This window comes from Panthera pardus, unplaced genomic scaffold (assembly GCF_024362965.1).
Source record: "Panthera pardus isolate Hobbes unplaced genomic scaffold, ASM2436296v1 HiC_scaffold_25, whole genome shotgun sequence".
Classification (NCBI taxonomy): domain Eukaryota; kingdom Metazoa; phylum Chordata; class Mammalia; order Carnivora; family Felidae; genus Panthera; species Panthera pardus.
In genome coordinates, this window is record NW_026526821.1 from 60,936,700 (window position 1) to 60,953,150 (window position 16,451).

The 16,451-nt window shown below is 44.9% G+C and overlaps 1 protein-coding gene across 12 annotated transcripts in view; it reads right to left on the reverse strand.

Moving 5' to 3' along the window:
* INPP4A (inositol polyphosphate-4-phosphatase type I A) overlaps window positions 1-16,451 on the reverse strand; it is a 155,970-nt gene that overhangs the window by 73,256 nt on the left and 66,263 nt on the right. For 10 of the 12 annotated variants that reach the window (XR_008417817.1, XM_053890609.1, XM_019458377.2 and 7 more), the window contains exons 2-4: window positions 9,514-9,584; window positions 8,461-8,669; window positions 7,866-7,910 (exon numbers count right to left, since the gene is read on the reverse strand). Coding sequence is in view for 10 of the 12 variants with exons in the window: in XM_053890609.1 (XP_053746584.1) it covers window positions 7,866-7,910; window positions 8,461-8,566 (151 nt within the window). In the remaining 2 variants the exon portion in view is untranslated. Of the gene's footprint in view, window positions 1-6,503; window positions 6,636-7,865; window positions 7,911-8,460; window positions 8,690-9,513; window positions 9,585-16,451 lie in introns of those variants that run through there. The other 2 variants (XM_053890604.1, XM_053890610.1) reach the window with 2 other exon arrangements.

A 16,451-nucleotide genomic window follows, 5' to 3' on the forward strand; every position in this document is an offset into this window, starting at 1 on the left:
GGAGAGGATCTTTGGAGGTCCCTACACTATGCCATTCCTGCCCTCATCATTTCCATTTTCTAAAATGTTCACTGGCGATTTACAATTTAGAAATTGATTTTTGCTTCTGAAAAATAATTCCGGTTCACTAATTATCTACTTGTATCATCTTCTCATATGACTTTATGAATTTTCATCATTTATTGAATGTAATAAAATACAAAAAGCTTAGGTTTTTAGTTCAGTTAGTTTTGACAATCATATGCACCCATGCAACCATCACCACAACAAGATAGAGAACTTTCCTTCAGACTAGAAATTTCCTCTTCATACTTCCTAGTCAACCAATTCTTCCCCTACCTCTGCAACCAATTTCTGATTTCCATCATTTTTGTCTGTCCTTGAATTTCATATAAATGGGAGGTATTCGAGATTCATCTATATTGTTGTACGTAATCACTCTTATTTTATTTTATTTTGTTTATTTTATTTTTTTATTTTTTATATTAAACAGAATGTATTGTCAAATTGGTTTCCATACAACACCCAGTGCTCATCCCAACACGTGCCATCCTCAATGCCCATCACCCACCTTCCCCTCTCCCCCACCCCCCATCAACCCTCAGTTTGTTCTTAGCATCCAAGAGTCTCTTATGGTTTGCCTCCCTCCCTCTGTGTAACTTTTTCCCCCCTTCCTCTCCCCCTTGGTCTTCTGTTAAGTTTCTCAGGATCCACATAACAGTGAAAACATATGGTATCTGTCTTTCTCTGCCTGACTTATTTCACTCAGCATAATACCCTCCAGTTCCATCCACGTTGCTACAAATGGTCAGATTTCATTCTTTCTCATTGCCACGCAGTATTCCATTATATATATATATAAACCACATCTTCTTTATCCATTCATCAGTTGATGGACATTTAGGCTTTTTCCATAATTTGGCTATTGTTGAAAGTGCTGCTATAAACATTGGGGTATAAGTGCCCCTATGCATCAGCACTCCTGTGTCCCTTGGGTAAATTCCTACCAGTGCTATTGTTGGGTCATAGGGTAGGTCTATTTTTAATTTTTTGAGGAACCTCCACACTGTTTTCCAGAGCGGCTGCACTAGTTTGCATTCCCACCAACAGTGCAAGAGGGTTCCCATTTCTCCACATCCTCGCCAGCCATCACTCTCTTATTTTAAATTGATGAGTTAGATTCCATTGTGTGAATGTATTGCATTTATTTAACCATTCTGTTAATGGACATTGAGTTGTTTCTGGTTGTGAACCACTGTAACTAAAGCCACTACAGACATTCCTGTTCATCTCCTTTCGTGGACATAGGCTTTCATTTCTTTTGCTTAAGTACCTAACAGAGACATTTCTAGATTAGAGCAGAGGATATGTTTAACTGTGTAAGAAGCTAAGCTTTTTTTAAAGTAGTTGTACCATTTTACAATCCCGCTAGCAATGTGTGTGAGTTCCAGTTGTTCTGCATCCCCACTAATATTCGGTAGGGTCAGTCTTTATTTCATAGTTATTCTAATGGATGTGCTTTAATCTGCACTTCCATGATGGCTAATGATGCAAGGCATCTTTTCATCATGTGCTTGTTCATTTTTAAAACTTTTGTCAAGAGTCTGCTCAAGTTTTTTGCTCATTTGTAAACTGAATTGTTCACTTTTTTATTGTTGATTTGTATCTTACTCTGGATCTGTCCTTTCTCGGGTGGGTATATGTGTTGTGAATATTTTTCCCCCAAAAGATTGATATCTTACAATTTATTTTCTTAAAGACTTTTGGTTGTTTTCTGTTTTTGTTGTGTTTTTTTTAGACTTTTAATCTTAGGGAGTGGTAGGCAGGAAAAATGTCCCTCCCTCCAAAAAAGTATCCACATCCTAATCCCTGGAACCTGTGAATATATTATGTTATGGGCACCACAGATGTGATTAAGGTCATGGAACCTTGACATGGAGAGATGATTCTGGATCATCTGGGTGGGCTTAACCTAATCACACATGCTCTTAAAAGTAGCAGAAGATGGTGGAAGGGTGAGTCAGAAAGATGTGACTATGGGGAAAAAAGGGCAGGAGAGAGTCAAAGCATGAAAGGCATTCCACCTGCCATTGCTGGCTCTGAAGATGGAAGAAGGGTGCCACAAGCCAAGGAATGTGAGCAGCTTTGATAAAGTGAGAACCAGCCTCAACTGGCTGCTAGCAAAATCACACAAAAAACTGAATTCCACCAAAAACATGAAAAGCAAAGAAACAAATTCTCCCTGGAGCCTCCAGAAAAGAACACTGCCCTGCAGATACCTTGATTTTGGTGTTGTAAGACTCTGAGCAGAGACTCCGCTGAGCCCAGTGGATTTGTGACCTAAGCAAACTGTAACGTAGTATCTTTGTGCTGTTTCAGGTGTTCCATCTCTGGTAATCTGTTCGGCAGCAGCAGCAAACTAAAGCACAGAGTTAGTGCTTTCTGCATTCTGCCCCAGAAATCTTTGCCTCCCTGTTGGGAGTGATCCTCTGTTTTCTTCTAAAAGCTTGAACGTTTTATTAATTTTTAAAGTTCTCTTCTATTTCTTCTGCTAGGTCAGACTCAGCAGGAGTCAGGGATTTGACAATTTCACTTGCTCTCTCTCTCCTTTAAGCTACTGTTTAAGACCCTCAAGGCCTGGTTTCTCTGGGCGCACCCCTTCATCAGGCATGAGTTCTTAACAACCATGTGAAGCTGGAACATTTGGGTCTTTCAAGCACAACTGACAGCGGACAGACTGAGGCATAACAGGTGGCCAAAGCTTGGAAGACTGGTATCAGTTTAAGGGCTGATGGGCCAACTGCCACCTTCAGAACACACCTTCCTCTCTGGCCCCAACCACTCTCTGGCCCCAACCACTAGCCGGCTCAGCTAAGTCTTGCTCAGTGTTTCCGTGAAGCTTTCCCTCAGCAGCCCACAATCACATCTCCTGTCTGTCTCTTACATTGCTTTGGCCTATTTCCACAGAAGCCACGAGTCTGTAGTATATATGCCTTGCCTCTCCAACCAGATCATCTATAATCCCAGCTGAGTAAGTGCTATCAAGGCAAAGCAGTAAAATGTATTTCAAGTACATAGCCTTTGACTCAGCAATTCTATATCCAAGAGTTTATCCTGAGGAAATAATCAACAAAGCGTTTGAAAGATCTATATACAAGCATGTTCACTGTGGTAGTGTTTATAATGGCAAATTGGAAAGAACCTAAACATCTGACAACAGGAGACTGGTTAAAACAAATATGGCACAGCCATACAACAGAGTTACATAAGCACCCGAAGTGATGGGGCAGATCCCATGTTTGTTTGTGTTTTTTTTTTTTAATTTTATTTTTTTATTTTGCGAGAGAGACAGAGAGAGACAGCATGTGACAGGGGAGGGACAGAGAGGGAAGGAGAGACAGAATCTCAAGAAGGCTCTGCACTGTCAGCACAGAGCCTGCAGGGCTCAAACCCACAAACCATGAGATCATGACCTGAGCCGAAACCAAGAGTTGGATGCTTAACTGACTCGGCCACCCAGGTGCCCCAACTCCTGTGTTTATTAAGATGAAAAGATGCCAATGACATTTCTGCTACATGAAAAAAAACATGTTAAGAATACCAGCATGACATTTTTGGAGATAATCCCATCACCTCCACAGGCCAAAAAAAAAAAAAAAAAAATCATTAAAACTTCTGTATAGCACTGAGTGGGTGTAAAAAAATATTTCTGGAAGGATCTATACCAAAATGCCAACTGTGATTCTCTCTCTGATAGGGTACTCTTTTCCTCTAACATTTTCTGTATTATAGGTTTTAAAATGAGCACTTCCAAATTTTAAACTTTTATTTTTAAGACAAAATATTTGACCATTCAATCATCTGGCTCCTGTTTTCACCTTTTTCTTTCTTTCTTTCTTTCTTTCTTTCTTTCTTTCTTTCTTTCTTTCTTTCTTTCTTTCTCTTTCCTTCCTCCCTTCCTTCCTTCCTTCCTTCCTTCCTTCCTTCCTTCCTTCCTTCTTCCTTTCAATGTTTATTTATTTTGAGAGAGAGTGCCCATGCTACCAGCACAGAGCCAAACGTGTGACTCAAACCCACGAACCACGAGATCATGACCTGAGTGGAAACCAACAGACACTTAACTGACCGAGCCACCCACATAGCCACCCAGATATGTTAAGTGATTTTTACCACAATTAAAAAAAAAAAAGGTAGGGTGCCTGGGCGGCTCAGTCAGTTAAGCATCCAATTCTTTCTGGATTTCGGTTCAGATCATTATCTCACCGTTTGTGGGATCTCGCCCTGCGTCAGGCTCAGCACAGAGCGTGGAGCCTGCTTTGCATATTTTCTTTCTTTCTTTCTCTCTTTCTCTCTTTCTCTCTCTCAAAAAAAAAAAAAAAATTGCTTGACATAAAATTCACACTCATCTTTTTAAGCTATTTCTTCCCCCAAGTATGTAATTCAAATGACAACAGTACTGTCCTTGATTTGCCAAATTCAGAAAAATCTTGGTTTCTGTTATAGGGGTGAGGATTTTTACCTCAAATCCATTGACTCTCATTCTCTCTCTACACTCAATCAGTTTACCTTGAGATGTTTTTGTTAAATCCATGTTCTGCATTAATAAAGCTAAGGGAATATTATTTATTATGAGCCAACTGGGATTTCCTTCACTTCTGTCCTGTGCTGGGCCCTGTTTTCTGGATCCCATGTCTTCTTTTTTCTCAATTTATTCCCTCTTTTGGGTAAAACACATCCTCCACTAATTTCCAGAGAAAGGATGTGGGAGAAGTTTATTTGAGAGTCTGCAAAGCTGAAATATATTTCTTTCTACCCTCACATTTGGCTGATAGTCTGCTTGAGAATTCCGGGTCAGAAATATTTTCCCACTCACGTTAAAGGTGCTGCTCCCCCGTCCTCAAATTTCCAGTGCCACTGAGAATCCCCTCCACACTAGTTTGACCCCTGATCCTTGGATATGACCTGTTTTGTTCTCCACCACACCGCCCCTCCCCCCCCCACCTCTCTGGAAGTTTTGGGATCTTCATTTTATTCCCAGTGCTTGGAAACTTCCCCAGGATGTGCCTTGTTATGGGTTTTTTCCAATCATTATGCTGGGCCTTAGCAGGCATTTTTAACCTAGAACCACACTCTTCAGTTATGAGAGACTTCTTGTATTATTTCTCGTTAATTCCCTCCCTTCTATTCTTTTCTCTCCCATAAATGTTAGGTCTCCTGAATTTGCTAATTTCCCATTTCAATTTCTCTCCCATTGTCTATTTTGCTTTAAAATGTTTACTTTTTGGGATAATTCCTTGAATATCTTTGAATGTTTATTGAATTCTTAAAGTTTTCTTTAAATCATATTTTAACTTTCTAAGGTTGCCCTTGTTCTTCAATTTTTTTTTCTTTACAATATCCTGTTTTATTTTATGGGTATGCCATATTCTCTTGAGGGTATAAATTATATACCCAAGAAGATGTTTTCTTCCACTTTCTTCAATATCTGTATTTCTTCCAGGTTCTATTTTTTCTTGCTTCCTCTTCCATGTGTGGGCCTTCCACAAAGCCCTTCAAACTTTAACCATTCTTGCATTTTGTTTTAAATCAACTTTGCGGTATAATTTATATATAAAATGTGCCTATTTTAAGAGGAGAGCTCAATGAGTTTGGATAAGCATAGACATCTATATAACCACCACAGTCAAGATACAGTACATTTCCATCACCCCAAAGAGTTCCCAGTCCCCTTTCCAGGCAGCCCTCACCAGCACTCCTGGACAACCAATCATTGATCTGTCTTCTATCACTGTGGATTGGTCCTCCTGAGTTACATACAAACATAATCCTATAGCATACAGCCTTTTGAGTATGGCTTCTTTCATTCTGCACAAGGCTTTTGAGATTCATCTATGTGTGTATCAGTACTTCATTCCTTTTCCTTGCTGAGTGGTAATCCATTGTATGGATGTATCATAGTTAATTCTGCTGATGGATATGTGGGTTGTTTCCAGTGTTGGCTATTATGGATAAAGCTGAAATCAGCATGCATGTACCAATCTTTATATGCACAAAAGAATGTCCGTTTGTCTTTAAGAATAAGGTATCAAAAAGCTGAGTATGAGAGTGAGCTGAGTGGCTGGCGAGCCTACTTTTGGTTGGGGTCCAGAAAGCTGGCATCTGTCTCTTTGCAGGGAGTGGGAGTTTCCTTTTTCCAGAGTGAAAGCCTCCTGCCTGGAGGAATAAGCCTGGTAGAAGTAGGATAAGAGGAAGAAGGCTGGAGAGGGCGAGGTAGGGGTTGTTATTCAGTAGACTTCTGGCCCTTCACCATGCTTTCCTCCGTGCTAATGGACCTCAGCCCAGAGCCTCTCTGCCTCCCAAGTTTCTCATGAGAATAACCACCAGTCCCTGCAGGGCTGCGTGTGGTGGGAACCTGAACCCCCAACTCTTCCTTATACAAGCTTTCCAATAAGCCCTTGCTTTTGTCTCGGAGCTCCCCAGTATCTCTCGGACAAATCCAGCACCTTCACAGACATGCAGGTGTGACCACGTTCCTCTCCGCCTGTTCCCTCCTCCTCACAGGTTACAGTCTGGGGGTTCCAAAGATGTCTCACTGCACAGAGTGTTTCTGTGGCTTATTCTTCCTGATGTCTGTGCTGATTTAAGATAAGGGGGTGGAAATAAGTTCACTGTTCCCTTGTGAAAGTGGAAGTCCTTGGGTTAGTATTATAATTTGTGAAGAGCAATAAAGCTCTAGGTTGGGGGCAGGCAGTTGTGGGAATCCCAGCAGGGTTAAAGACTGCTTCCCCTACCCTCCTGTTCCCAGTTCACAATGCAGGACTCACTCTCACTGCAGAACTAGCCACTAAGTCAGGGTTGGGAAACCCTCTGAACTTGTTTAAGGACATTCAATCTGAAATGGCGATGTTTTCAAAGTTTAGTATTAATTTGATAATAACGCCCTTACATTTTTATGGAGCTTGCCATTAGTCAAAGACATTGGTCTGATTTTGCTGTTTTAACCACCATGATCTTCTTTATCTCTCAAACGGTAACACCCCTTATTATAGCACATGAGAAAACTGGTCAGGCAAGGTCAAGGCCATGTGGTTAGTGTGTGGCACAGTCCGGACTAGAATCCAGGTCATCTGGCTCTTGAGGAGGTATTTCCTTTATGTCCCACTACCTCCCGGACACCGTTGCCAGGCCAGGGGCCAACGCTGAGCACTGCCCAGGGGACAAGGGAAGGGGAGAAGGACACAGGAGTGTGTCAGGCTATGAAGGAGAACCATCTGTAGGTGACCCCACCACACTGTCCGATCTTCTGGGTAAGCCACAGTAATACCTTACTTTCCTGATCCCAGAGCCAGGACATACTACTAGAGTTTTATAGGATAATCTTAGGGCATTCAGGACAGTTTTTAGGACATTCTGATGCTGCCCAAGAGGGAAAGCACTAGGTATCATTGCCTCCACCGACAGAGTAGGGAACCAAGGGCCAGATGGCTAAAATCATCTGCACAGGGCTGTATGGTCAGGACTGGCAACGCCCACCCCGAGCCAGCTTTCCCACCCCGAGCCAGCTTTCCCACCTCGTGGGCACATCCCTAGGAAGGCTGTCCTCGAAGCTCTGGGGGGCTCACCTCCCGCCCCTGCCCTTCCCCCACCCCCACTGCCAGCCTGGAGGGAACATGTGCTGAGGAGGCTGAAATCTGCAGGCTCCAGGCTCCCTCCACCCACAGGACATTCACACCTGCCCGGTGGCTTCATCTTAGAGACACTTCAGTAGCAGCAAGTGCTCTGACACAAATCTGAGCCAGGGTCGTGTTTCTGTTTTTAAGCAACGTATATTGCAAAGCAAACGAAAAATGCAAAAAGATACCTACCTAAGCTGAATTCTAAAATGGGCTCATCTGGATCTTGGATATTTCCTGAATAAAAAGGAAATGACGGGAAAAAATCATGCTTAATAAACTTTTCCTTGCATTTAGATTTTATTCAAAAGAGTCAACATTCTACATTCCCCCCCCCTCAGAAACTATTATATGAGATAGGTTTTTAATTTTCTAAACATTTCACTTCTGAGATTCCTAAGAAGTCTCAAACTCCAAGACCAAACCCCCCTCCTATTAAGCTCTGCAAAGCCACAACAAGGAGGGCTTTGATCATGGCCTGGGCACTTGCCAGACAGACACCGTGGACATTCCCATATCATCTACTGGCAAATGAGCCCTGGAGGTGCCCACTCAAGCTGGAAAACTGACGGTGGTCCAATTCCAATGGAAGTGGTTCCCAGGAAGAGGGCTGACTTCCCCCTCCCTTACGCCCTGATTCAACCAAAAGCTTGCCCTCCAGCCACCTGGAGTGGGCAGTCACTGGGGGCTCATTCTGGCTGTCCACAGGGTACCCCAGGAGGCAGGCATACAGGGTGTGTGCCACGACCTTGCACCAGGAACCTGGCGCAGGCCCTGTGAGACTCACCTGCCAGAGAGAGGCCCAGCATGTCAGCTGCCACATCAATGGTAGAAGCCCGCTGCATCGCACGGGCCCTGGCACCATGGCGAGGGCTGTGCTCTCTTGCTGTCATGATGTCATTGGTGATGATGTGTTTCCTGTTCCTGGGTCAGACCACGCCTGATTCCCCGGGACGCGCTGTCAACAAGCCCTAATCCCCTAAGGTGGCAGTAGTCCTGAGAAAAAGGCACCGACACTGGTAAGAAACATAGGGATGGTGACTGAGAGACTGTGCTCTCATGGACAGTATAAATGCCTCACACAGGCAAGGGAGGAGCCAGGGGTGGAGAGTCTGATGACCTAGGCCCCTTCGAGTGCTTCCCCTGCACTCCCCAACACTCATACACCAACACATATGCTCATGGGATCCCATAAGGAAATCATGTTCTCTTCAACAAAGACATACCACAGTAACTGTTGGTTTAGATACAATCATGAAAGATGGCTTTTGAAATGTTCTTGTTTTACTATGCTTTTCTGTTGACAAGTCTCATAGAATCTTTAACATAAAACCAATTCACCTCTGTCAGAAGGATAGGAGATGCATGAAGGGTCTGCCACCCACTGGCATGGTGAAACCCTGGAGAGACAAAGGCACGTCTCCAGCCTGCTCTCTTTCTTTCCACAGCTACAGGAACTTCACAGGTCTCCTGGTCTTAGAAAACATGTGCATGTAATCTATACTTAACTAAAGTGGATAGTGCTGTGCTATGGATATGGAAACTTCTGGGCAAAGTGCCACCACAGGCTGAATCAGAGGGATACCCCGGCATGGCACAGAACATACATTTGCTCTAAGAAGTGGGTTAAGCAGCAAGAAGTGAGTTTCACGTTTTTCCAGCCCATGTATATGCTACAATTCCTGTTGTCTCCAGAAGGAACCAACCTCTCTTGTTTAAAACACCTCTCTCAAAGCTCTCCGTGTATCCAGACACTCTTGTCTTCTCAAAGTATGTCAACACCTGTGTACCTGAAGGCCTGTGTTCTCGCTCTTGAGTTAATATTCAGCCAGCAACTTACTGGACATGTTTGTTCTTGGGCCAGTTGAGACACGTGGCATTTCTTCATAGAAGCACATCCAAATCCATCATCTAAAAATGGAAAATTATTAACTTAACAAGTGGCCAAACATGAAGTTCTCGAGAATGCATATTAATAGACGCTTATGTTATAATCTTAATGCCTAGAGATATGGGGAAGCCAAGAGTTACTACATGTTCCTGTGAGCTCCACACAACCATCTAACTTTTTGGCTCAAAAGCAAAGGTCTTGCTCAAGCCCAAAAGAATGAGAAACAGAAATGCACATTCCTATCCCCATCCAGGGGTGATCCAGGGGAACATGGACCAGCCCTAAAGCACCCACTGTGTGGCTGAGGGAAAATGCAGAGATAAGAATCTGAGTCTTCAGTAGTCCTGCTCACAAATGTCAGCTCAAGGGAGAAGTTGCTGGGCCCCTCTGAGGCTTTGCTTTCTGGTGTCTACAATGAGGCTAGTTGTACCCATCTCACAGGGCTGCAGCGGGAGCCAAATGTGCAAAAACAGAAGAGGGCTCTGCCCTGCTGTGGCTGCCTGGCCCTTGGGTGCCTTTCTGTGGAGAAGAGAACAAGCCAGGCTCCAAGTCAGTCCCGGGGGCCCAGCACATGAGCTATCTGAAAGGGCCAACATCCGGGGTATAGATGACAGGCAGTGTGCTTGGCACTCAGGCAAGCTCAGTTTCCCTTGAAGACTGGGCTCCTCCTACCCCTCCCACTGGAGCACCTGGGGACCTTTAGTCCGGGCATCTCGGCAGACATGGCAATGGCTCAGGTGGGGAGTCACAGTAAAAGTCTCCAAGGGGAAGACTGACAAGTTTGCTGACATCAAGAGGTATACAAAGTCAAAATATGGAATGAAAATGATAAAGACAGGGAAAGTACTTGCAGTACTAATATCTATAGTTTATAGTAATGCTTGTACAAATTAACAACAACAAAAAACCTCACTAAGAATGCAAGTGGCAAAGGTATGAATACATAGAAGAGGAATACACACGGTAAACGTTTTGGAGAAGTGACCAAACTCATTCATAATAATTTTTTTAATGTTTATTTACTTTGGGAGAGAGAGAGAGAGAGAGAGAGAGAGAGAGGCGCAGACACAGAATCCAAAGCAGGCTCCAGGGTCTGAGCTGTCAGCACAGAGCCCGAAGCGGGGCTTGAGCCCACAGAGCAAGAGATCATGACCTGAGCCAAAGTCAGAGGCCCAACCGACTGAGCCACCCAGGCACCCCGCCCTCATTATTAATAATTAAAGCAACGCTAAATATTCCTATATTCACCTAAAATTGTCTTTCAAAAGAGGTTTGTCTCTTCTCATGAGAATATGCTTTGTTGGCAGACCTAGGGGAAACTCTGTAAGGCTCTTCTATATTGCTGATAACATTTTAAAGTCATACAAGCATTTCAGAAAGCAATGAGAAATTATTTACCAATATATTTATAAACAAAAACAAAATTCTTGCCAACAGTCCAAAGACGCTTATTGTAGCATTACTTATAATGACAAACACTGGAACCAATCAAAATGCCCAGCTACAAGTACATTCTGAAACACCTATAAGATGCATTACTATATGGCTGTTAAAATGATCATGACAAAGTTCATGAACATATGAAAATTTCTTTAACTTCATTAGTCATCAGGAAAACACTAATTATAGACATGAGATACCTCTGCACACTCATTAGAATAGCTAAAATGGAAAAAAAAAGACAATACCGAGTATCGGTGATGATGTGATATAAATGGAACCCTGATACACTGCTAGCAGAGGGTAAAATGGTGCAGCCGTGCTGTAAAACTGTCAGTGTCTACTCAAGCTGAACATATACCTACACCGTGACCTAGTATGTAACTCAGAGTGGAATTGCTAAGAGAAATGCATATTTATGCTCACCAAAAAAAAAAAAAAAAAAAAAAGGTAGAACATTTAGAGCATAATATTCATAATAGTCAAACACTAGCAACAACTCAAGTGTCCATCAGCTATAGAATAAACAAAACAATACAGATGCTTTTAGAAACGATGTCAAGGGGGAAAGCCAGTCAGACGAAAAGCATAACTAGGCAATTCTATTTCTATAAAGTTCAAGCACAGGCCAAATGAGCCTGTGGTATTAGAAGTCAAGACAGTGGTATCTTTGAGGGGCAAGTACTGACTGGGGAGGGCATGTGGGGCATGAGAAGGCTTGTGGTCTCTTGTTTTGGGTGCTGGTTCTAAGAATTTACTGTGTGAAAATTCAATGAGCTGTAAATGAATGATTCTTCTACTTCAATAAAGAGTTTAATTATTTTAATGACTATAATAAAGACAACATAGCATGAAAAAATGTTTATGTCAGCTCTGCAACATGTGTGCTTTTAATGAAATATTCTACCTGTGCTCTGGTCACAGCCATTTAAAAAGACAAGACACAGACGGAGACCACGTGGAGAAGAGGGTGTGGGACCACAGGGAGCCGGTCCCTTTCTTAGCTTAAGGTCATCCTCTTGCATCACTGAAAGTTGCATCCCATGCTGTCCAGAGGCAAAAGTGGCACCCTGGGTGTGAAGCAGCTTGAGGAAGGAGCTCTTCTTTCTTGAACTTCTTCCCAGTGTATCTCCAGCATTCCACTGCCCTGCCTGGATGTCCTGCTCAGCTTGTAGTGAGGCTGCAGTCACCCCCCTTCACGTGGGACAGTACAGATATGCCTCCTGACAGAAGGCAACAACTGTACCCTGACAACCTGCCAGCCCTCCCCTCCCCCTCCCTTATCCCCTTCCTCTTGCCCTTGCAAGGCCCCTTCACCTAAGGAGGGTGGGGGATATTACAGGCATCATGGGGTCCTGGGGATAGAAATTCTTAAAGGGGGAACATCTACAGACTAATTTTACACTTGATAGGGTTCACAGACCAGAGAAGTTTTGAGTCAAGAGAGCCTCAGAAGCCACTTCATGGTTATTTGGGGCATTTAATTAGGATCTGCAATTTAAGTCATCAAGACACAGAACACAGAGCTGATCTGCACAGCTGAACTCGATTTTCCTTATTAGTCTCATTAATTTAAAGTAATTCGCCAAGGATTCTTATATTCCCAAGGTCCCTGGCTTTCCTCCTGGCCCCATTTGAAGACCGGAGCTCATTAGGAAGAAAAACTGCACTAACATCAAAGAGGATGGATAGAGTGTGGGAGTTGTTCCGGGGACTGGAATTTTTTTTCTTGGGGGCAAGAAGAAAGAAAGAAGCAATAACTCATGAAACTGCCTCCTCTCCTTACTCTGTGAGAGACGTGTCATCCTTTCTGACAACAGGACACAGGTCATCAACTCAACAGCAAACCCAATAATGTCCCTTCCACCAGGGGGGCAGGAGAATGGTGGTAGAGGGAGCATAAGCAAGACAGGAGGCTTGTGGTCGTTCATACAGGTCCATGGGATTTGTGACCAATGGCAGTGACTGTCACAAGCTTCTCAGGAAGCCAGTCTAAGGTCTGCCTGCCTTCCTCCTCCACAGAACAAGGGCTCCCAGGCCTGGAAAGGGTTCTGGTGGCCCCTCTAGGCCTCAGTAACCTCTCGGGGCTGCAGAGCTGGAGCTGAGTAAGGAGGACTGGCCACAAAACTCCATTTTCATCTGTCTTATATGATGGGGGTTCTTCTGAGAACAGTCTTAAAAAGGACTTCTATGGATGACGTCACAGAAGTCCAGACGAGGTAACTTTCTCAAGGTCACACAGAGCTAAAGGATGAACTATCAGAATCAACCCAAGGCAAAAGCCCAAATACAAGTAGAGGCGCTCTCCCTGCCCAGCCCACTCTATTGCTGTCACTGTGGGCAGGAAATAGGCTCCTAGCAAACCTTCTCCAGGCCTCTGCTCTCCAAACACAGGCAGCACAGGAGAGAAAGTCAGATGAAAGGCTTGCGTGAGTCAGAGCATGAATCAGCAGCCCCTGGGGAGGAGGCTACTTCAGGAGGCAGAAAGAGGCAGAGTTTTCTCTCAAAACCCCTAATCCAGGACAGCCACAATCACTGATCAATGAAGTGTCACACTGCTCACCGGCAAATCACTACTAATAACAACCTGAGAGCAACAGCTGCCGCCTTCCGCACAAAGCCCCTCAGGCAGACAGTGCCCAGCAGCCGACGACCTTGCCTCAGTCTCCCTAACACAGCTAACCAGTCTGTACCTCAAGATAACGTACTTCCTGGTGTGACCATGGGATGAGCAGTGGGGCACCCTGTGTCTCATGAATGCCAGACTTAAACTCTTGGTTTCTTCCATATCATCCTGGGTACCTCATTCAAGCCTAAACATAGACCACGGGCCTAACGAACCCCTACTGAGTAAACAAACTGTCAGCTTCTGTGGCAGACTGGCCCTGCTCACCAGGTACATTCGTCCCAGGTACACTGACAGGTGACCCTCTCCAGCACCCTTCCAGTTTGGTGCAGCTGTGTGAGAGTGCAGAGGGATGCACACCAGCTGAGATAAAGGTGAGAAAGCCGCTCATGGGATTCTCCAAGTCTCCCTTCCCCCCAGATTCCCAGCTGGATGCAGGGGGATTGAGTGAATAATTCCAAGGCCCCAGGGTAAGGGAGTGACTCTGTGGAAAGAAACTAGGTCCCTGAGACCAGGAAGAGCAGAGGCCCCGCCTCCCACCTACGATCTACACTGAGCTTACCCTGAGTAAGACCCTTGGTTGTGTGAAGCCACGGAGATTTGGGAGGTGGTTGTTACAACAGCTAACATTAGTTACTGTGACTAAAGTATGGCACATACCAGGCACCCAAGAAATGGTTATGATGAAAACAGAACTCAAAGCCTCCAGTTAACACTTACCACACAATGCTTTGTTCTCTAAATGAGGTATGCCCAGTTCATGAGCAAAGAGCCCACAGGTGGCTGGGAGACTACCACAGGGGTCAAGAAATGAAAGCACAGAGAAGTAAAAAACCCACTTTAGCAGATAATCAACAAGGCAAGTCTTTTTTTGTCCCCTCTCTAATTGCAAGTCAGGCTTAAGGCATGCTGATAGCTCTCCTGCCCTCCCCCACCCCCAAAATCACCTGGCTAGCCCTGGACTTCATCATCCCAAACACACACTATGATGGAAGCTGGCATTAATGTTGAGAAAGCAAGTTCTCTGATATGATCCTAGAGCTGCTAATCCAACCAGGAGAGAAAAAGAGACCCATCTCTCCCACTGGACACCCAAGATCAGCCTATTCCCAACAGTCCTCTGGAGCCAACTGGGAATTGAGGCTACCCAGGGCTCTATCCAGAGCTGGTCTACATCCAACAGGGCCTTGGAGCCCTTGGGGCTTCAGGACCACTAATTCCTTCAATTCCAGAAAATAAGAGAATGACAACAGCATGGGTGCAAATACCACAACATGGGCATAAACCTCAGGTGGGCACAGGGTAGGTGGGGTGCAGATGCCCATGACAAAAACTGAATGGGCCAGAGCCATGGTGGCTATGGTAACAGGCATGGGCAAGGCCAACACAAAGGAATAGGAGCAGTGTCTCCAGAACAGACAAGGGCAAGGGTGACCAGCGACTTGGAGGCCCCCCTCCCAGGAAAAGGCAGCACTGGTGTGTGAGGCTCAGTGCACCTAGTGTCAAAACAGCTCATATTCTGTCTCCAGGTTTCCAACCAGGTCAGTCACCAGCAAGGGAAGATTCGGCATATGAGCAAGGACCAGGAAGGCCTGGCTTCCAGAACAGCAGCCAATGGAAGCAGAAAATTCCTCTGGCTTATACTTGGAATGAATGAATGAATGAATGTGTGCCTCTATATGACATCCCAGAAATTTAAGTGCAATGAATCAAGTTTTGGTGCACAGAAAATTACAGAATGGTTGTCAACCGAGGAATGGGCCACTGGGGTAGGGAGATGTACTAAAGACTTAAATAACACAAACTTGAGCAGGCTGCCTAGAAAGGCTAAAAAAGAGGGTGTTGAATGGTGGAGACAAAGACCAGGTGATGTAGGGGTTGTAGGTAGGGGGTTCAGGTGGGATGAGCCATTGTAAGCACAGCAGAGGGACAGGGTCTGGGAGGCAGGGGCAGGCCAAGCTGGAACTTAGCAGTAAGGGTTCCTTGATTTTAATTTGCCCATTTAGGGGACTTCTTAACCCACTGAATGTTCCACCCCCTCTGTGCCCCCCCCCACCCTAAAACGCAAGAGAATCATGGAAGCTAGCAGATCTTTCATCTTTTTCTCTTTCAAACAAGTTGCCTAGGAAAGATCTTAATCTTTTAAACAAAGTCAAATATGCCTCCTTACCATAAAAAGCAAGGAATGCTGCCTGCCTCCAAGACTCAGGTATTAACAGGGCAGGAAATGCCAGACACCCCAGGCACAAAGACAAGGGTAGAGGGCAGGGAGCCTTAGTCTCTTCCCTCCTGTGCCCTGGCCCCAAGCCCAGCAGGCCCCGGACACCCTGGTCCACAGAGGGCTCTCAACACCTTCCCTCCGGTGTCCTAGACCCTTGGATCAAACTGCAGAGGCCCTGAGCTGGGTGCAAGAGGCTGGGCACTTGATCAATTAGGATCACTCCTCTCCAGGGGGCTGGGCAAGAGCTACTGAGCTTCCCTAAGCCTCAGTTTCACAATCTGTAAAACAGCAGTAACAACACCCACCTCACCAGGACACACTGAGGAGCAAGCACATACATAGAGACATGTAAAATACCCACACAGAGCCTGTGCAGAGACTCGAATCAGATAGAAGAGTTTCTCTCCTTGGCTCTACCTAACCTCTCATGTGTCTAGTCCTGAGCTGCAGTTTTACTGGGGCCATCTATGAGTCTGGAAGGCCTTTCCTTCCCTCCAGCTAAGTCTACCAACATTTTTACCCAACTCTCCAGCCGTCTGAACTTCAACCAGAATTCTTCACTCAGGTCCATGGCACTCTGCCCGTGCTTCAGTTTATAGT